General features: G+C 42.1%; 1 protein-coding gene across 2 annotated transcripts in view; it reads right to left on the bottom strand.

Moving 5' to 3' along the window:
- BLM (BLM RecQ like helicase) overlaps positions 1-18055 on the bottom strand; it is an 87210-nt gene that overhangs the window by 25754 nt on the left and 43401 nt on the right. For both annotated transcript variants that reach the window (XR_010404828.1, XM_045899365.3), the window contains exons 11-14: positions 17242-17340; positions 16891-17039; positions 5694-5800; positions 3478-3638 (exon numbers count right to left, since the gene is read on the bottom strand). Coding sequence is in view for 1 of the 2 variants with exons in the window: in XM_045899365.3 (XP_045755321.2) it covers positions 3478-3638; positions 5694-5800; positions 16891-17039; positions 17242-17340 (516 nt within the window). In the remaining variant the exon portion in view is untranslated. The remainder of the gene's footprint in view (positions 1-3477; positions 3639-5693; positions 5801-16890; positions 17040-17241; positions 17341-18055) is intronic.

Below are 18055 nucleotides of genomic sequence, written 5' to 3'. Positions count from 1 at the left end.
TTCTTTTCCAGAAAGGCTCTCAGGAACATTGCAGGAAATCGCCTCTTATAGCACCGTCCCCAACAAGTAATAAAAGTTTGCTGATACAGAGGTGAAAATGGTCTCTCACTGTTTTAAGTTTGGATTCCTTTAATAATTAGCAAAGTTGCACTTTGAAAAACAATTCTACTTAGCCTTTTGTGGCTCCTTTTCGATGTCTCTTGATAGCCTGGGATAATTTACTATTTGAGACTCATGTTTTTCTCACCAAAGTTTTGGGATGTTTTATTTGCAGAAGACATTATTTCCCTAGTTGTTTTTTATTTGCTATTGCCTTCAATTTTGTTCATCGATATAGAAGTGTTTAGTTATTTAGATTTTTAATCATTTCTAGCAATTACTTCCTTTTGAGCTCTTTTTAAGCTTGGGTTCTCTTCCAGCCAGAGTTCATACATTTAAAAATACCAATACTTCTGGGGCACCTGGGTGGCTCAGTCGTTAAGCATCTGCCTTCGGCTCAGGTCATGATCCCAAGGTCCTGGGATCAAGCCCCGCATCGGGCTCCCTGCTCAGGGGGAAGCCTGCTTCTCCCTCTCCCACTCCCCCTGCTTGTATTCCCTCTTTCACTGTCTCTATCAAATAAATAAAATCTAAAAAACAAAACAAAAAACAATACTTTTATTTACCTGTAATTAATTTTGATAAGAGGATCCAAAATGATTCCCCCCAGCAGGTAAGTGGTACCACTGGCTGGATCATCCTCCTTTCTTCATTCTTTTTCTTTAAAGATTTTATTTATTTATTTGACAGAGAGACACAGTGAGAGAGGGAACACAAGCAGGGGGAGTGGGAGTGGGAGAGGGAGAAGCAGGCTTCCCCCTGAGCAGGGAGCCCGATGCGGGGCTCGATCCCAGGACCCTGGGATCATGACCTGAGCTGAAGGCAGACGCTTAACGACTGAGCCACCCAGCGTCCCTCCTCATTACTTTTCAATGCATCCTTGCCACATATTGTTTTTGCATGTTTTCCTTTTTTTTTTTTTTTTAAGATTTATTTATTTTTTTCGGGGTGCGGGGAGAGAGAGGGAGGGAGGGAGGATCTCAAGCAGACTCTGCCCTGAGCACGGAGCCCTATGCGGGGCTTGATCTTACGATCTAGAAACCAAGAGTTGGATGCTCAACTGACTAGCACCCAGGCACCCCGTTTTACATGTTTTCCTTCCTAATTCTGGATTTCTGTGTCACTGAACTGTCTGCAATGTACTGCAAAAATCAATGTTCATGTGTTTTCATTTTCTTGCCAAATTCTTTCAGTTATTTTAACTTGAATATTCTTCCAGGCAAACTTTAGAAAAAGTGTATCAAAGAAAAAAAAACCTACTAGAATTTTGCTTATTCAATATACAAATTAGGGAAGACTGGCATCTGTCATTACTTGAGTGAAGATAAGCTGGTGATGCGTTTCTGGACTTGACGAATCTGAAAGTGCCTTCCTGTTGGGCCCAACAGCTGTGACAATGAGCTGGCTGTGAAATCCTTCAGTCCCAAGCTTCCCTCCTGTGATTCAAGACAGTGTGTTCCTGCTTTTGTTATTTAGTGGGACAGTCTCAGGCCTGCCTGCTTTTTGTAGAGCATCCTACCTCTGTATCTTCGTGAATATAATTTTTTAGGTCTTTGCAAATCAAACAAAGTGGTGACCTTTGTCTACATGTAAGTTTTCCCCCAGCGACTCTGAGATAATGCTTTTAAATTTGTTAAATATTTGTTATGTATTCATTTAGAACACATCTGACTACTTTAGCTACTTCAGCCACCTTCATTTCTTCCTTGGATACAATGATTATTCTTAGGCTGACATTTTCAAGTTATTCACTACCTGACTGATGCTGATGTCTGCACCGAGTTGAACCATTTATGTCTTGATAGTGATCCTACTTGTTTTTTTGCCTTTTGTGCATTTTCTTATCTAGATAAACTGCATTTTTATTTGTGCTTTCATCTCAGCCTGTGATCTTCTTATGGCAAAGTACTTCTAGTTCATATACGCGAGGTATTCTGACATCTTTCCAAGGACACTAGGCTAATATCCTCTAAGATTTTCTCCTGTTTTCTGTTACAAAATAATTTTGAGAGATATTTTTCCATTGAATCTTTGGAGTAATTTCTCTTTTTATGAACTGAAAACTTCACAGGCTAAAAAAAAAAGTTATTAGTCATTTTTCTCAAATTCATCCTTGTATTTAGAAAGATCTATCCAAGGCTGGCACCTGCCACCGTACGGGATGCCTAGAGTGTTCTTAGCTTCCTCCCTCTTGATCCACTTGGGTGACAAATCTGTCATCTCAGACATCTCAACACAATTAGTTATTAGGGAAACGCAAATTAAAATCACAGTGGGATGCCACTTCACATCCCCTAGGATGGATATAGTTAAAAAAAAAACAAAAAAAAAGTAGTAATAATAAGAAGTCAGAGACATTGGAACCTCATACATCACTGGTAGGAATGTAAAATTCTGTAGCTGCTTTGGAAAACAGTTTGGTAGTTCCTCAAAAAGTTAAACAGAGAGTTACCATATGACTAAGCAATTCCACTCTTAGGTATCTACCCAAGAGAACTGAAAACATGTTCATACAAAAACATGTACACAGGGGCGCCTGGGTGGCTCAGTTGGTTAAGCGACTGCCTTCGGCTCAGGTCATGATCCTGGAGTCCCGGGATCGAGTCCCGCATCGGGCTCCCTGCTCGGCGGGGAGTCTGCTTCTCCCTCTGACCCCCCCCCTCTCATGTGCTCTCTCTCTCATTCTCTCTCTCAAATAAATAAATAAAATCTTAAAAAAAAAAAAAAAATGTACACAGATGCTCACAGAAGCATTATTCATAATAGCCAGAAAGTGGGTGCAACTAAATGTCTACCAACTGATGAATGGGTAACAAACTAGGATATATCCATACCATGGAATGTTATCTGGTGTACAAAGAGATACACAGTGTCTTAAAAACATTATGCTAAATAAAACAGTCACAAAAGAACACATACTGTATAATTTCATTTATATGAAATGTAAAGGTTGCCAAATCTATAGAGGTTGACAAATCTATAGAGACAGAACAGCAGTGGTTCCATTAGTGGTTGCCAGGGACTGGGGAGTGGATGCTAAAGGGTATGGAGTTTCTTTCGGGGATGATGAGATATTCTGGAATCAGACAGTGGTGATGTTTGCACAACCTTGTGAATATACTAAAACCCACTAACTTGTAAACTTTGAAAGGGCAAATTTTATGGCATGTAAATTACAACTGAATAAAAAAAAATCTTTTTTATTTAAGAAAGAAAAAGCAACTTAAGAAGTCTCAAAAAGATCTGTTTTTAAATTTCAGTCTTATTTTGATGTTTGCAGTCTTTAAAAGTAAAAACAATTTTCATCCAGCCTGTACAAGCGTGTTCACATACTATAAAAGATTATTTCCTTTATTTGTTTATTTAAAAAAATGTTACCTGGCAGCCATCCTGATTAATCCACTTGTGCTGTACTTCATCCCTGGCAGAATCACTGAGGCCGGCGTGATAAGCAAGCGCAGCGAGACCATCTTTCTGTAAAGTGTCAGCCATGGTGTCACATTCTCGTCTGGAGAGGCAGTAGATTATCCCGGAGTCACCTGCCAAGAAACCAAAACAGTACTGAGAAATGAGAGCTTTTGACATAAATAACAACACAATTTTTGTCATGTTCTTTTTTTTTTAAGTAGGCTCCACATCCAGCGCGGAGCCCAATGCGGGGCTCGAACCCACGGCCCCGAGATCAAGCTGCAAACCGAGATCCAAGAGTGGGACGCTGAACCAGCTGAGCCACCCAGGTGCCCCTCATTATGTTCTTAGAAATAAACAAACCACAAGCAGACCTCCATAGTCTTCTTAGAGTAGAGCGGGGTCACACAGAGTAATTTAAGCAAGGAGTTCACGTGTACGGGAAATCACAAGATGTGACCTTTTGTTCTGTCCCCCGAATGGCTCCTGGGGTGGACCTGGACGAAGCCCGGGCTCTACTTCACATGGGCGGTAACATGGGAGGGGACCCTTACACAAACGCTGTGGAAAGTGTGTAGTAGCACATATCAGCCTTACAAATGCTTCTAGCTTTTGATTCAGTTTCCTTCTAGGAAACTAATCTAGGAAATAAGTGGTACAAGGATTTCTACGAAAAGTTTTGTTTCTCCTTTTGAAAATTAGAAAAATTTTAATGGCCAACATTAGGAAATTAAGAAAGGACATTATGAAATAAGATATACTGAAACTTTTTACGTGATTTCTAAGTTTTAAAAAAAACCCATGAAAATGCTCAAGATATAAAACAGGTTAAGGGTAGGAAAGCTGTAGACACAGTATGCTAATGGAAAGAAAAATGCACACAACTGCTGGAAGGAAATAAACCCTGAACGGTAACGGTGACTTGTCTTGAGATAAGCTTTGCCTTTTGCTCCTTTCTTCTTGTTGCTTTCACGGTTTTTCTTCAGTGAACACGTATTATATGTACTGTTTCTAGAGTCACAAAACGAAAGTTATGGAAGAAAAAGTCCTCTCTCCTTGGCAGAGCCAAAGGTATAGACAGACAAGCTGTCTACGTTCTCTGCTTGGGAGAAGGAGGCCTGGGAGGGAGATCGTGGATGACTTCTTAGTCTATCCCTGCATCGTTTGATTTGTTCAAACAAACACATATAATAATTTTTTTAAGATTTTATTTTTTTTTTAAAGTGATCTCCAGGGCACCTGGGTGGCTCAGTCAGTTAAGTGTCTGCCTTTGGCTCGGGTCATGACCCCAGGGTCGTGGGATCAAGTCCCGCATCAGGCTCCCTGCTCAGTGGGGAGTCTGCTTCTTCCTCTCCCTCTGCCCACCCCCCCCGCTCGTGCTCTCTAACAAATACAATCTTAAAAAAAAAAAAAAAAGGTGATCTCTACACCCAACGTGGGGCTCGAACTCACGACCCCGAGATCAAGAGTCGCTTGCTCCTATGGAGCCAGCCAGGCGCCCTGCAAACATGTATACTAGTTTTCAAAAAATGAAACAGAGGTGGTTAACAGAAACAATTCTCTGCGGGAAAGTAGAAAAGGGGTTACATGGAAAACTACCAGGCATTTCAGGATCTCATTTTAGTTAACAGAACTCAGAGGCACTCTTGGGAGAAGGCCCTAACATAGAGATCGGTGTAATTCATACCAACAGAAGCCAAAGGAGAGACACTGAAACCGTGAATTATAACACGGCTGTGTAGGAGGGAATATTTCATATACTTTTTCTTAGGGTTTATTGTTATCAAACCAAATGCGATTTTATAATTTCCAGGATTGAGAGAGTTGCAATATTCTGTTCTATAAATAGCTAGTTAGTGCTATTATAACGAAAAAAGAAATGTTTAATATGCACATTGATATATTCTTTTTTTTTTTTAAAGATTTTTTATTTATTTATTTGAGAGAGAGAATGAGATAGAGACAGAGAGCATGAGAGGGAGGAGGGTCAGAGGGAGAAGCAGACTCCCTGCCGAGCAGGGAGCCTGATGCGGGACTCGATGCCGGGACTCCAGGATCATGACCTGAGCCGAAGGCAGTCGCTTAACCGACTGAGCCACCCAGGCGCCCACATTGATATATTCTATTGTGGTAATAAAAAGACATTTATTACTTCTGGACATAATCTGTCACATGGCTGTACTCACTTGGGTGATGCTTTCTGATCCATTCTAAGCAATCAAATGCCACCTTCTTGGGTTTTTTCGGTAACACGTAGTATTTCAGATTATGTCTGTTAAAGCTCATGCTGAACCTAGAAGTCCCAAACATAAAATTTTGTTATTGTAAGAAAATACAGTTTTAGCCACCTTCACACATTAAACACTGATTTTCCACTATGCCAACCTAATTATCAAGCCATCTCAAGCTGAATACGACCACCGGCAGCTTGCGTAACAGAACCCTGGAATGGAAGTCAGGTGAAGGGTTTGTGGACAGAACGGGGATAAGGAGCAAATGTCTATGGATGAGATGACAAGGAATCAGGAGGGCTGTAGAAGAGAATGTGTAGAAAGATAGGTGAGTTGGGAGCCCAGTCACCAGGACGAGGTTGACAAGCAGAGCCAGCCAAAACATTATTTAAAAGATTAAGAAAATCAGAGAAAACACACGTCTTTAGGCCACCGGCGTTCCCAAGTTTTGACTGTGTACACGAAGAGCTGATGGCAGGGCGGCAGTGGGAGCTCACGCCCTACACATCATGGGTCACCGTCCTCTGCTCTAAGCCCCAAAGGGGATGTGGCTGAGTCAGAGACAGACGCACTCCCCTTTTGATGGCCCTTTGCTCTTGGTGGCCCACTTCCTCCCTCCCACTTCCTTAGGGAGCTTTTCTCCACTCTCTCCTCTCTTGTATTTCAGTCTCTTCCACGAATTCTTCCCTTTTGTCTGAGTATGTTCTATAGGACCACCAATCCTAAAAGCAACAGAAGCTCCTCTGGACCCTATATTCCACTGTGGCTGGCACCTCATCTCTTTCCCTCCAATGGCAAGTTTCTCAGAAGACACTTAGGCCCCCAACCAACTAACCGTACATCCAATTCCAATTCTCGGCACCTCCATTCTAGCTTTTGCCATTACCATTCTGCCAAAATTGTTCTATCCAGGCTTTTAAAACTAAACAGGGGCGCCTGGGTGGCTCAGTCAGTGAAGTATCTGCCTTTGGCTCAGGTCATGATCTCAGGGTCCTGGGATTGAGTCCTGCATCAGGCTCCCTGCTCAGCGAGGAGCCTGCTTCTCCCTCTGCCTGCCACTCTGCCTACTTGTGCTCTCTCTGTCAAATAAATAAATAAATAAATAAAATCTTTATTAAAAAAAAAAAAAAACGTAAAGAAAGGTGAGGGGATTGTTACAGGGTCCTTGGCCCTGCAGGGACCCCCCACTACCCCAGGTCCCAACATCTCCACAGGAAGGAGAGGTAACACTGCAGAACAGTTAAGGTTAGAGCATAAAGACATGTCAGTGCCCATGTGGATGGAAGAAAAGAAAGAGACCGTAACTGTAATAACCCACGGTTAAGGAGGATGCCGACGTACAGGGGGGTGGGGCTCAGAGAGAAGGAAGATGGGGAATAAAACCACTGGCTTTCTGTCTTTGTACCTGAATCCAAGCTGGTCGGGTCCAGGTTTTGTTGCCAGTGGTAGGGTAAGCTCATCTGGTTTGAGGACAGAAGAATGGCTTGTATGTGGAGGGCAGCGTGTGCGTGAAGGGACTGCTACGCAGGCAAGAAGGCCACGCAGCAGGGAGTGGTCACCTTCCTGCTGCATGCGGCGTGCGCATGGGTCTTTGTGCAGACCTCATTCTCTCTGACCTCTCTGTCACTCCGCACAGAAACCCCCTACGGGCACGGACAAGTTCACAGTCCATGGACGTGCCCCCCTTGCTCCTTTAATTTGTCTCCTTATCTTCTTCCTTTGCTTACTCCTTAAGTGGGGACCACTCCCCAGCATCTGGCTCCTTCTCTTCTCCCCGTCACCTTCTTTGGGGACCCCACTTGCCGCTTTAAGCAGCACCCAAGTGTCGTCCCCACATGCCCCAACTTCCGTCCCCTGCTCAGACCTTAGAGTTCTAAACCACAGTCCAACTTCTTTTTAAATCAGTGGTCTGAAACTGGGGTATGCGTCCCCCAAGGGTTCACAAAGACTTTCTAAAGGTACATAAGCAAAGACAACTGTAAAGGAATCAATTTGCAGATCCTCCATTTTCACGTGTATTTTCTCCCAGAAGACTGATCTGAGGGTGCCCCTGCAGTCCCGACATCCTGCTTGTCACCCCTGCCCCGCCTCTCCCTTTTACAACTGTCCCCTCACTTTCTAAAAACAAACAAACCCCACTTTTCACCCATTCTGAACCTCACAACCGAGCACTGGTCTGGCAGTAAAAACCTCCAGGACACCACACGGAACAAACTGAATATAATTATGGGTGCAGCTGAAACTTTATCTTTTCTTTTTTTTAAGGCGGGGGAAGCGCCTGGATGGCTCAGTTGGTTAAGCGTCCAACTCTTGATTTTGGCTGAGGTTACAATCTCAGGGTCGTGGGATCGAGCCCTACATTGGGCTCTGTGTTCAGCACGGAATCTGCTTGTCCCTCTCCCTCTGCTCTTCACCGCACCCTCCCCCCCCACGTTATCTATCTCATAAATAAATAAATAAATAATCTCTGAAAAGAGAGCGTGCATGCATAAGCAGGGGTGGAGAGGTGGGGGAGATAGAGAGAGAATCTTAAGCAGGCTCCATGCACAGTGTGGAGCCCGACGCTGGGCTCGATCCCACGACCCTGAGATCATGACCTGAGCTGAAATCAAGAGTCCAATGCTCGGGGCACCTGGGTGGCTCAGTTGGTTAAGCGACTGCCTTCGGCTCAGGTCATGATCCTGGAGTCCCGGGATCGAGTCCCGCATCGGGCTCCCTGCTCGGCAGGGAGTCTGCTTCTCCCTCTGACCCTCCCCACTCTCATGTGCTCTCTCTCTCATTCTCTCTCTGTCAAATAAATAAATAAAATCTTAAAAAAAAATAAATAAAAGAGTCCAATGCTCAACCAACTTAGCCACCCAGGTGCCCCTGAAACTTTCTTTAATCAAAGTACCAGAAACCCTTGGTAGGGCTTCTTGTCTTGTAAGGGTTTTACAAATTTCTGCTGGGAGTAAAGTGTGACACGAGGAATGAAGTACGCTGGCCCTTGCTGGGATATTCTGATTTCAGATACACCGAGAGCAAAGTGGTGGGAGTGGAGATGATTTTCACCTTACGATGTTGCTTCTTGCATAGCTGGCTACTGTCACAGGATATCTTGCTCTAAGAGTCTTGTGAGATGTCTGTTAACCAATCCTTTGAAACCATCCCTCTTTTGCTATTTATATGCACCAAACCCTGAGAGCTCTTTTCTAGGGCTGGAAATGGCAGAGGAACGTGTAGCGGGTTGTGGCAAGAAAAAGCAGTAGGTAAAGGACTGATCCGTCGACGGACGACTTCGATCGATTGTTCTCAATTACTTACAATCACTGTTGCAGCAAAGAAAACCACAGTCCTGACAGAATGATGGCATAAAAAGAACTGCTCAGGTATACAAATGATGTAGATGGTCTTTAAAATAATTTGAGTTGCTTTGGGCTTACATTGGGAATGGTGCGTGAGTCTCCCTACCCACACAAATGCTGAAATGCCTACAGACGAGAATGGCCTTGTTACCTTTCCCTACATTTTACACTATGCTTTAATTTCAGAACAGTGTTTTATGTATTTTTTTTAAAAAAAGGTCTGGGTCAAAAAAGAGACAATATCAAGTGCAGGGGGCACGAGAACTCTGCTGGTAGGAATGGGAAACGGTGCAGCTCCTTTGGAAAACAGCCTGGCAGTTCTGCAGAAGGTGAAAAAGAGAGTCACCCTACAAATGTGCACTTCACTCCTGCGTGCGTGCTCACGAGAAAGGAAGACAGGGGTCCACACAAACACCTGTGTGTGAACATATATTTTAGCATTAGTCATAAGAGCCAAAAATGGAGACAACCCCAATATTCACCAATAAATAAAATGGGCCACACCCATACGATGGACTATTATTCAGCAATAAACTTTGAAAACATCATGTTAAGAAGCCAGTTAGAGAAGACCACGGATCGGGTGATTTCATTTGTATGAGATATCCAAAACAGGCAGATCTAGAAACAGAAGGTGGATTAGAGGTTGCCGTGGGCCGGCGGGGTGTGGGGGAGGGGCAGTGACGACTACCGGACATGGGTGTTTTTGCAGGGTGAGGAAGACGTTCTAAAATTGATTGTGGTAAAACTCACTAAAACCCATCGAATTGTACACTTTAAATAGGTGAATTGTATGGTATGTGGATTACATTTCAATAAAGCGGTTATCAAAAACTGGCACAGAATCTGAAAAAAAAAATTTTTTTTAAAGATTTTATTTATTTATTTGACAGAGAGAGACACAGCGAGAGAGGGGGGAGTGGGAGAGGGAGAAGCAGGCCTCCCGCTGAGCAGGGAGCCCGATGCGGGGCTCGATCCCAGGGCCCTGGGACCATGACCTGAGCTGAAGGCAGACGCTTAATGACTGAGCCACCCAGGAGCCCCAATCTGAAAAATTTTTAATATGTGTGTCATAATTTAAAAAAACACCTTAGAAATGTTAACTTAGTCAAACAAATTACTAAAAATAATAAAATGACATGAGATTAGGAAATAAAGCTGCCGACCTCAAACTCAAAACCACAAAGCTGCAAAAGGCCCGCTGAACCCAGCACATGGGCCCCTGGCTAAAAGCAGCTGTACACAGTTTGCTACGATGTGAACGTAAACAGAGGCTTAGAGTTTGTCTTACTTGGTCTGTTGGAAAATGGGACGTCTGGAATTACCAAATATTCCAGTCAGAGAAAGGTCCCATCAACTGATGAATGTATAAATAAACCCGGAATGCCCATACAATGGAAGATTATTCAGCCTTAAGGAACCCAGTACTGATACATGTGGGAACATGGATAAGCCTTGAGAAAACTCTGCTCAGGGAAAGCCAATGGGCACACACGAGAAGGGGAGCATGGGGAGTGACCGCTAACAAGTTCCAGGTTTCTTTTTGGGGTGATGAAAACGTTCTACGCTTAGATTTGGGGGGTGGCTGCATAACTTTGTGAAAAGACAATCCCCCCCAAATGCTAACCTTTATTATTATTATTTTTTTTAAAGATTTTATTTATTTATTTATTTATTTTTAAAAGATTTTATTTATTTATTTGAGAGAGAGAGAATGAGAGAGAGCAAGCACATGAGAGGGGGGAGGGTCAGAGGGAGAAGCAGACTCCCCGCCGAGCAGGGAGCCCGATGCGGGACTCGATCCAGGGACTCCAGGATCATGACCTGAGCCGAAGGCAGTCGCTTAACCAACTGAGCCACCCAGGCGCCCAATTAAAGATTTTATCTATTCATTTGAGGCACAGAGATACACAGAGAGAGAGAGCATGAGCAGGGGGAGAGGCAGAGGGAGAGGGAGAAGCAGGCTCCCTGCTGAGCCAGGAGCCTGATGTGGGGCTCGATCCCAGGACCCCAGGATCATGACCTGAGCCGAAGGCAGACAATTAACCATCTGAGCCACCCAGGTGCCCCAAATGCTAACCTTTAAATGAGTGAATTTTATGATGTGTCAATTATCTCCCTCTCTCTTATTTTTTTTTAAGAAGGCTCTATGCCCAATGTGGGGCTTGAACTCACCACCTGCAGATCAAGGGTCTCACATTCTACCGACTAAGCCAGCCAGGCACCCCAATTATATCTCAATAAAGATCTTATTTTTTAAAAAGCTTGAGACTCTAGACTGTATCTTCACTAAGGGAGCACTGTATCAGCTGACATTAACCTGGTAACTGTGATTAGGTCCAGGGTGTCAAACTCATGTCATTTTAAGTGACGTTGTCAGGAAATGGAATCAATTTGTGCTCAGCTCTTGTTGCTTTTGAAATTGAGAGAGTTGTCATGGGGATGTGTACTAAAGAGTTTATGTGGATTGAGAAACCAAGTCAGAATTTTCCTTTTAAATAAATGAAAGTAAGTTTAATTTAGGTGATGGGTCTCGTGATGTACATTGGCTTTGCCAACCAGGTTATATAGTAGTCATGTCCCAGTATTTGAAAAAGCTAACTGGTAGCCACAGAATTTTGGTAAAACTATTATTTAAAAGCATATCCCACAATAAAAATACCTGTCAAAAATATATTAAAAAGGTGTACTGAAACTAACAGCATTTTGATTCCCCCAACTCTTCCGAATATAATGGATACAAGATTAATTTCAGTGAAAGATGAACAAGAATATTTATTGATTGATTTATTGATTGGTGGGGGAAGGGCAGAGGGAGAGAGAATCTCAAGCAGGCTCCATGCCTAGTGCAGAGCCTGACGCAGGGCTCAATCTCACAACTCTGAGATCATGACCTGAGCCAAAACCAAGACTTGGATAATTAATCAACTGAGCCACCCAGGCGCCCCAGCAACAACAATATTTAATGGTCATTAGATAAGCCTTGGTAAAATATTTTTATAGCATGTTTCCCAGAAAAAGTAGTGAGTAACTAATGATCTGACTTATTTTGCCAAATAGTTTATAATTCTTTGCTTTCCACAAAATTTAAAGGACTTAAGTTGTCAACTGACAGATCATTAAAAATAATTTTTGATGACAGATCATTATGTAATTTTGGCATATACGTCAGAAAAAATTCAAATAATTGAGCGTTACTGCTATAATAAAATGCTTTCCATTCCCATCTACATGTTTATGTGAGCAATGGTTCTCAATGCTTACATCTATAAAAATAAGAAATATGAACTGTCTTGATTTGTCCACAGAGGTATCAGCTAACTGAAAAGTCCTATCTCATTAAATTACATTCCCAATCAAAATGTATGCTTAAAATTTGAAAAATACAGTTAAACTATTCTGATCAGTTATATATAACTAATGATTATAATAATTCAATCTGGAAGAAAATTTTGGCATGGGAAATTTAAAAACAACTTTTAATTTATATTACCTATTTTTGTTGCAGGTAAGTATGACAGAGTAAGAAACAAGACTTCATGTATAAAAACATATTACCTTAGGATAAAAATCTGTGGGGAAACTGAAAGAGAAATAGGAGTTCAAAAAGAAAAAGGAAAGATGTAAAATATCTGTTAAAGAAATTTTTGAAGAAATTTAAAGTTAAAAAATTTTAATGTGTTTTTTAAATGAGTGAAAGTAGGTACAAAATTGCTATTATGCTTATATTCTACTGGATACATTTAAAAGGGCTAGGTAACAATTTTATTTAAAAATGTTATTTACAACAGACCATATTCTATTTAAAACTCATGCTGAAAAATATTTGGTGTCACGTTAGAAATACACAAGTGGTACGGTTTTCCAAAATTCTTTTAGGAGGCCCATATGACCAAAGAAAGTATGAAGACTGAGGCCATGACCATCCCCACTCATCCCGTAAACACCCCCAAACCACAGATCTAAAAATCAAGTTCATTACCCACCGCTCCACCCCTCTCCCCTCCTGCACGTCCAGTTATGGTCAGTGGTGCTCGTCACCTGCACCAGAAACAAGTAGAAACTTCCACGTTGTCTGCTTTTCTTATGCCATCGGCTGCCAGTCTTACGGATTCAACTGTGATTTCCCTCCACCCTGTCCCCTGCGTCCCCATCACCCCTCTCCTAGAACGCTACAGTGGGCTTCCTAGGGCTGTCTGGCCTCTGATCTCTCATTCCTCCGCTCCACCTTCTGCTCTGCTGCCACAGTGGATCATTCTACCATAGGGTTCAGGTCAAGCCACTTCCCAAGTCAAGCTGCCCACAGGACTAAGTCCAAATACTTTATCATTGCGAAACGCAAGATCCCCAGGATCAGGCATCAAGCCACCTCCCCAGGGCCAGCCCTTCTCCACGTCTCTCCACTCATCCCATGGATTATTCTGTTCCTTGGAACCAACCTGTACTTTGATGCCTGAAACTTCAGCCCTGAATCCTCACTCTCCACCTGCGAAAGCGCCATTCTCACCACTTCACACCCACTAGGATGAGTATCATCAAAAAGACACACAGTAACACGTGTTGGTGTGGGGAGAAACCGCAACCCTCACACACTGCGTGCTGCAGCTGCTTGGGAAAACAACCTGCAGGTCCTTTGACCCAACAACGCCACTGCTGGACAGATGTCCCCGAGAAAGGAAAGCGCCTGTCCACGTGACAACTTAGACACAAAGGTTCATGGCACTATTCCTAATAATAACAGCCACACAATGGAAACAACTCAAATATCCAACACATGATAAATGAACGAATAAAATGTAGAGAGTATGCTTACGATGGCATATTTTTTGTCACTGAAACAGGATGAAGTACTGACGCTCTACGACATGGATGACCCGTGGACATGTGATGCTACATGAGAGGCCAGTCACAAAAGGCCATGTTTTGTAAAATTCTATTTATATGAAATGTCCAGCTTAGGCAAAAATCTATAAAGACACAAAGTAGATTAGTGGTTGTCTAGGGCTGGGGAGATGGGGGGGGATAGTGGGACGTGATGGCTAATGGGTATGGAGTTTCTTTTAAGGAGACAGAAATGTTCTAAAATTAGATAGTTGTGGAGTTGCACAACCCTGTGAATAAACTAAAAAAAAAAAACAACATAGAGTTGCATACTTTAAATAGGTGAATTTTAAGGTATGTAAACTGTATCTCAACACAGCTGCTTACAAAAAAGACTACTCATTCTACAAAGCCTGCTTCCCTTATAAAACCCTATCTAGGGGCGCCTGGGTGGCTCAGTCATTAAGCATCTGCCTTCGGCTCAGGTCATGATCCCAGGGTCCTGGGATCGAGCCCCGCATCGGGCTCCCTGCTCAGCGGGAAGCCTGCTTCTCCCTCTCCCACTCCCCCTGCTTGTGTTCCCTCTCTAGCTGTCTCTCTCTCTGTCAAATAAATAAAATAAAATCTTTAAAAAAAAAAAAACAACCCTATCTGACCCCTCCTCATTAACAACTAGTTGTTATTTTGGGTTATAGTCAATCTTGCCTTCCTGAGTTCCTGCAGTCATAATTTACATCTCTAATTACCACTTACTTCATTCTGCAACTTATTAAAAAGTATTTAAAGGTATTTAAATTCTAAAACCAGACTGTTTGGGTTTAAGTCCTCCCTCCAGCACTCACGAAGCATATGACCTTGTTGAAGTTATTTCTCTGTGCCTCCATTTCCTCATCCCAAAGTGAGGAAAATAGGAGTACTTAACCTCATAAGCCTTCACCTTTTGTGTAGAGAAATTGTTAATATACATAAAATGTCAAGAATAGTGCCTGGCACATTGTATAGGCGAAATATGTAACTGTCAGCTCTTGTTATTGTTGTATTACGATATTATTGTTCTATCAACTGTCTATATGTCTGTCTCCTGTTTCTCACTTTATATTTTAAGGTTCTAAGGAAAAGGAATAAAGTCTCTATTTTATTACCTATCCTTGTACTTCCCAAAGAAGAAGATCAGCACAGACTGACTGTAGGAGAGGAGCACGGGGGCCACGGCTCCAAGCCTAGGGAGACCTGCCTTCACCAGGGCCCACAGCACAGCAGCAGCTGGATAAATTTAATCCAAACAAGGGCCTTTGGCAAAAGAGATCAGGAAAAAATGTACTAGAAAGTGTCTGTTAAAATCTTTTACTTCCACTAAGAGATTTAAACTCTCCCAAATATAGAAGTACCAAATATATTAAGGAATCAACAGACTTGCCCAAATCTTCATATTTTACCCACATTTACCAAAATTCCTCCATATGTTCCATTTATTCATTCTTACTGAGTGCCAATTATGCACAGGGCGCCACATGCTAGACTCAGGAAATGTACAATCTACTGCTTTTCCAGGCTTATCTCCTCACGTGACTAGGAAAAGATACTAAAGGTGTCTGTCTCTAAATGCGTATGTGCAATGTTTACTCAAACAAAAATGACAGATTCCATACTTACAGAAAGTTACTCAAAAAGTGAGTTGAATTTATACAATTTCTTTTAACTGTGTGCATTTGGCAATTAATATGACTGGCCTAAAAGAAGAGTAGACTGCATCTGGCATAAATTTGGTGGAAAAAAGCTAAAAACATTGCCTATTAAAAAAAAGAAAGGCTTTCACAGATCAATATAGTACTTACAAAAGTGAATTTCTAGCATGTAGGTTATTCCCTAGAATCTAAAGCATACTGTGACACCTCAAATCTAATGTTATAATGTATACCAATTATGGAAGCAAAGTCTCCCAGCATCTCCAAATTCTACACAAACACCCTTCTGCAAGTGAGATTAAAGTAAAATATTCCATTCCAAATTTTGTGATTTCACACACAAAATTCTGAGGACTCTAAAATTTGCGTGCTCAAGAATGCCAGTTTAATCCCTGTGGCTGTCTTACTCCCATATCTTTCATGTGGCACTTTCGGTTCTTCCCATAACCCGTTGAGGGATGCTGCTGTTTTTACCAACGACCATACTTAGAGAGCCAGCTTATTGTCTTTACTTCCAAATGAACAAAAGGTGTGCCGTAAGAATTCACCCCAACTATCGGTCATTTCTTCAGGCATTCCTCAGACTCAAACCACCCATTAATAAATTAGAAGGGAACAGTATTTTAACTTGGCACACAGCAGCTGTTCAGTAAATATCTGCTGAGTGAATGAACCTATCAGAGAAGGCACCTGTCTCTACAAACTCACGCGGAGGTACGGAACAATCCAGGACAACCTAGATATGTGGGGATATTTTTTTTTTTTATAGTAGTTTCTGTTACAAGTAATTATGGATTTGGTGGCAACAAGAAGCACTTTGCTGTTGAGAGGCAAACAAAGTATAAAAGCTGTTACACATTGTTTCTGGACGGTTTTCAATATCTTGGATATAAGTGGGACTTCAGGGGAAAATGACAAAGCAGGGTCATCTGTTTATTTCATGATGTATACTCTGGGATGTATGGGAGCTGAAATGAGATGAATAAAAGCTCATTTACTCCTGGGACCATCCTAGAGTTAACAGGTACAGCACACACTTTATCCCTACTTCCAAAATATTGGGGTAGAGTTTTAATGCTAGTAAGTAAAAAGCCGTTGGGCCTCGGTTCCCAAATTTTGCTGCACAGTGGAGTCACTTGGGGATTTTTAGAAACAATGGCCCCCGGCCCCCCAAATTGTGATCTAATTGACAGAGTGCAATCTGTGCCTGGGATTTTTAAAGCTCAGTGCACGATTCCAATGTGCAGCAATCCGGGAACCACTGTCCCAGGGTTTTTAAATTCAGAACTTTCAGCAACTTACACCTGAGGTTGGAGAATCTTCAGCTGAGTGAGGATGTCCTTCTGTACCCTGGGATTAGCTGTGGCGGTAAGGGCCATCACTGGAACAGAAGGGAACTTCTGGCGAAGCATATTCATTCTTTTATAATCTTGGCGAAAATCATGTCCCCACTAGTTGGGAGAAAAAAAATACCACTTTTCAGACTATTTGGATCTTCCTTACATAAAAAGCAAACACTGCTCACTGTATTGAGAACTATCCTTTTTTTCAGTGAGCTAGAATAAGTCACTGATTTCCCTCTCTTCTGAAAATATATATCCTGTTGGTAGTATGTATTTATTGATATTTCAAGTCACATAAACCAGTATTTACCTGACTGACACAATGTGCTTCATCAATGACAAAACGTGCCAAGAGCTTCCTCTCATACAGATTCTCCAGAGTGGAAATCAGTCTATTACTCGCACAGACCTAGACCAGACATGTATCCATTAGAGATCTGAAAACATTTAAACACCACATCACCTTAAGGACTCTGTTGTCTTTAAGTTCCACTACAACTTAGGCTGCATCAACACCTCCATATAAAAGGAGTTCTTATTTCAGTGTTTGAAGAGAATTGGCAGAAGTAATAGAAAATTCCAAATGAGACCTTATAGAATATTCACCCTTCATTTAGCAAGCAGTTATGTATTAGGTCAATGGTTCTAAAACATTTTTTTTGCCTCAATATACCTGAGGTTCACCACACGTTTACGCTGGTAACAGGGTTACAGATGTGTGTCGTGGGAATGCATGTCATTTCGGGGGGCGACACATACTCTCGTATGTATGTATTTCATGGTTCTGTCTATACAGGGCCTAGAAGCAATGATAGCCCAGTAGCAATGACAACATCTGGCATCCACGTCTAGATAGGGACATGTCAAAAGGACACAGAAGCAGTGAGATGGAGCTCTTCTACTTGCCAAGTCAAGGACAATTAGAAGATCCAAATAAAGAGAACTGATTATAGCCCCCTGACAAATTAAGAACCCATGATTTTATGTTGATATAAATATATATGTAGGTAAAAGGGAAAGCTCTTCCTTACAGGAGAATGCCAACTAAAGTAGAAAAATCATCATTTGGCATCCATTATAGTAAACACTGATGGAGTCATCAACGGAGGATAAAGACTCTCCTG

This window comes from Mirounga angustirostris, unplaced genomic scaffold, assembly GCF_029215605.1.
Source record: "Mirounga angustirostris isolate CCGP_5_RB_7025 unplaced genomic scaffold, mMirAng1.0.hap1 SCAF_9, whole genome shotgun sequence".
Taxonomy (NCBI): Eukaryota; Metazoa; Chordata; class Mammalia; order Carnivora; family Phocidae; genus Mirounga; species Mirounga angustirostris.
Note: the sequence above shows the minus strand (reverse complement) of the source record. Positions and strands in the feature narration are given on the sequence as shown.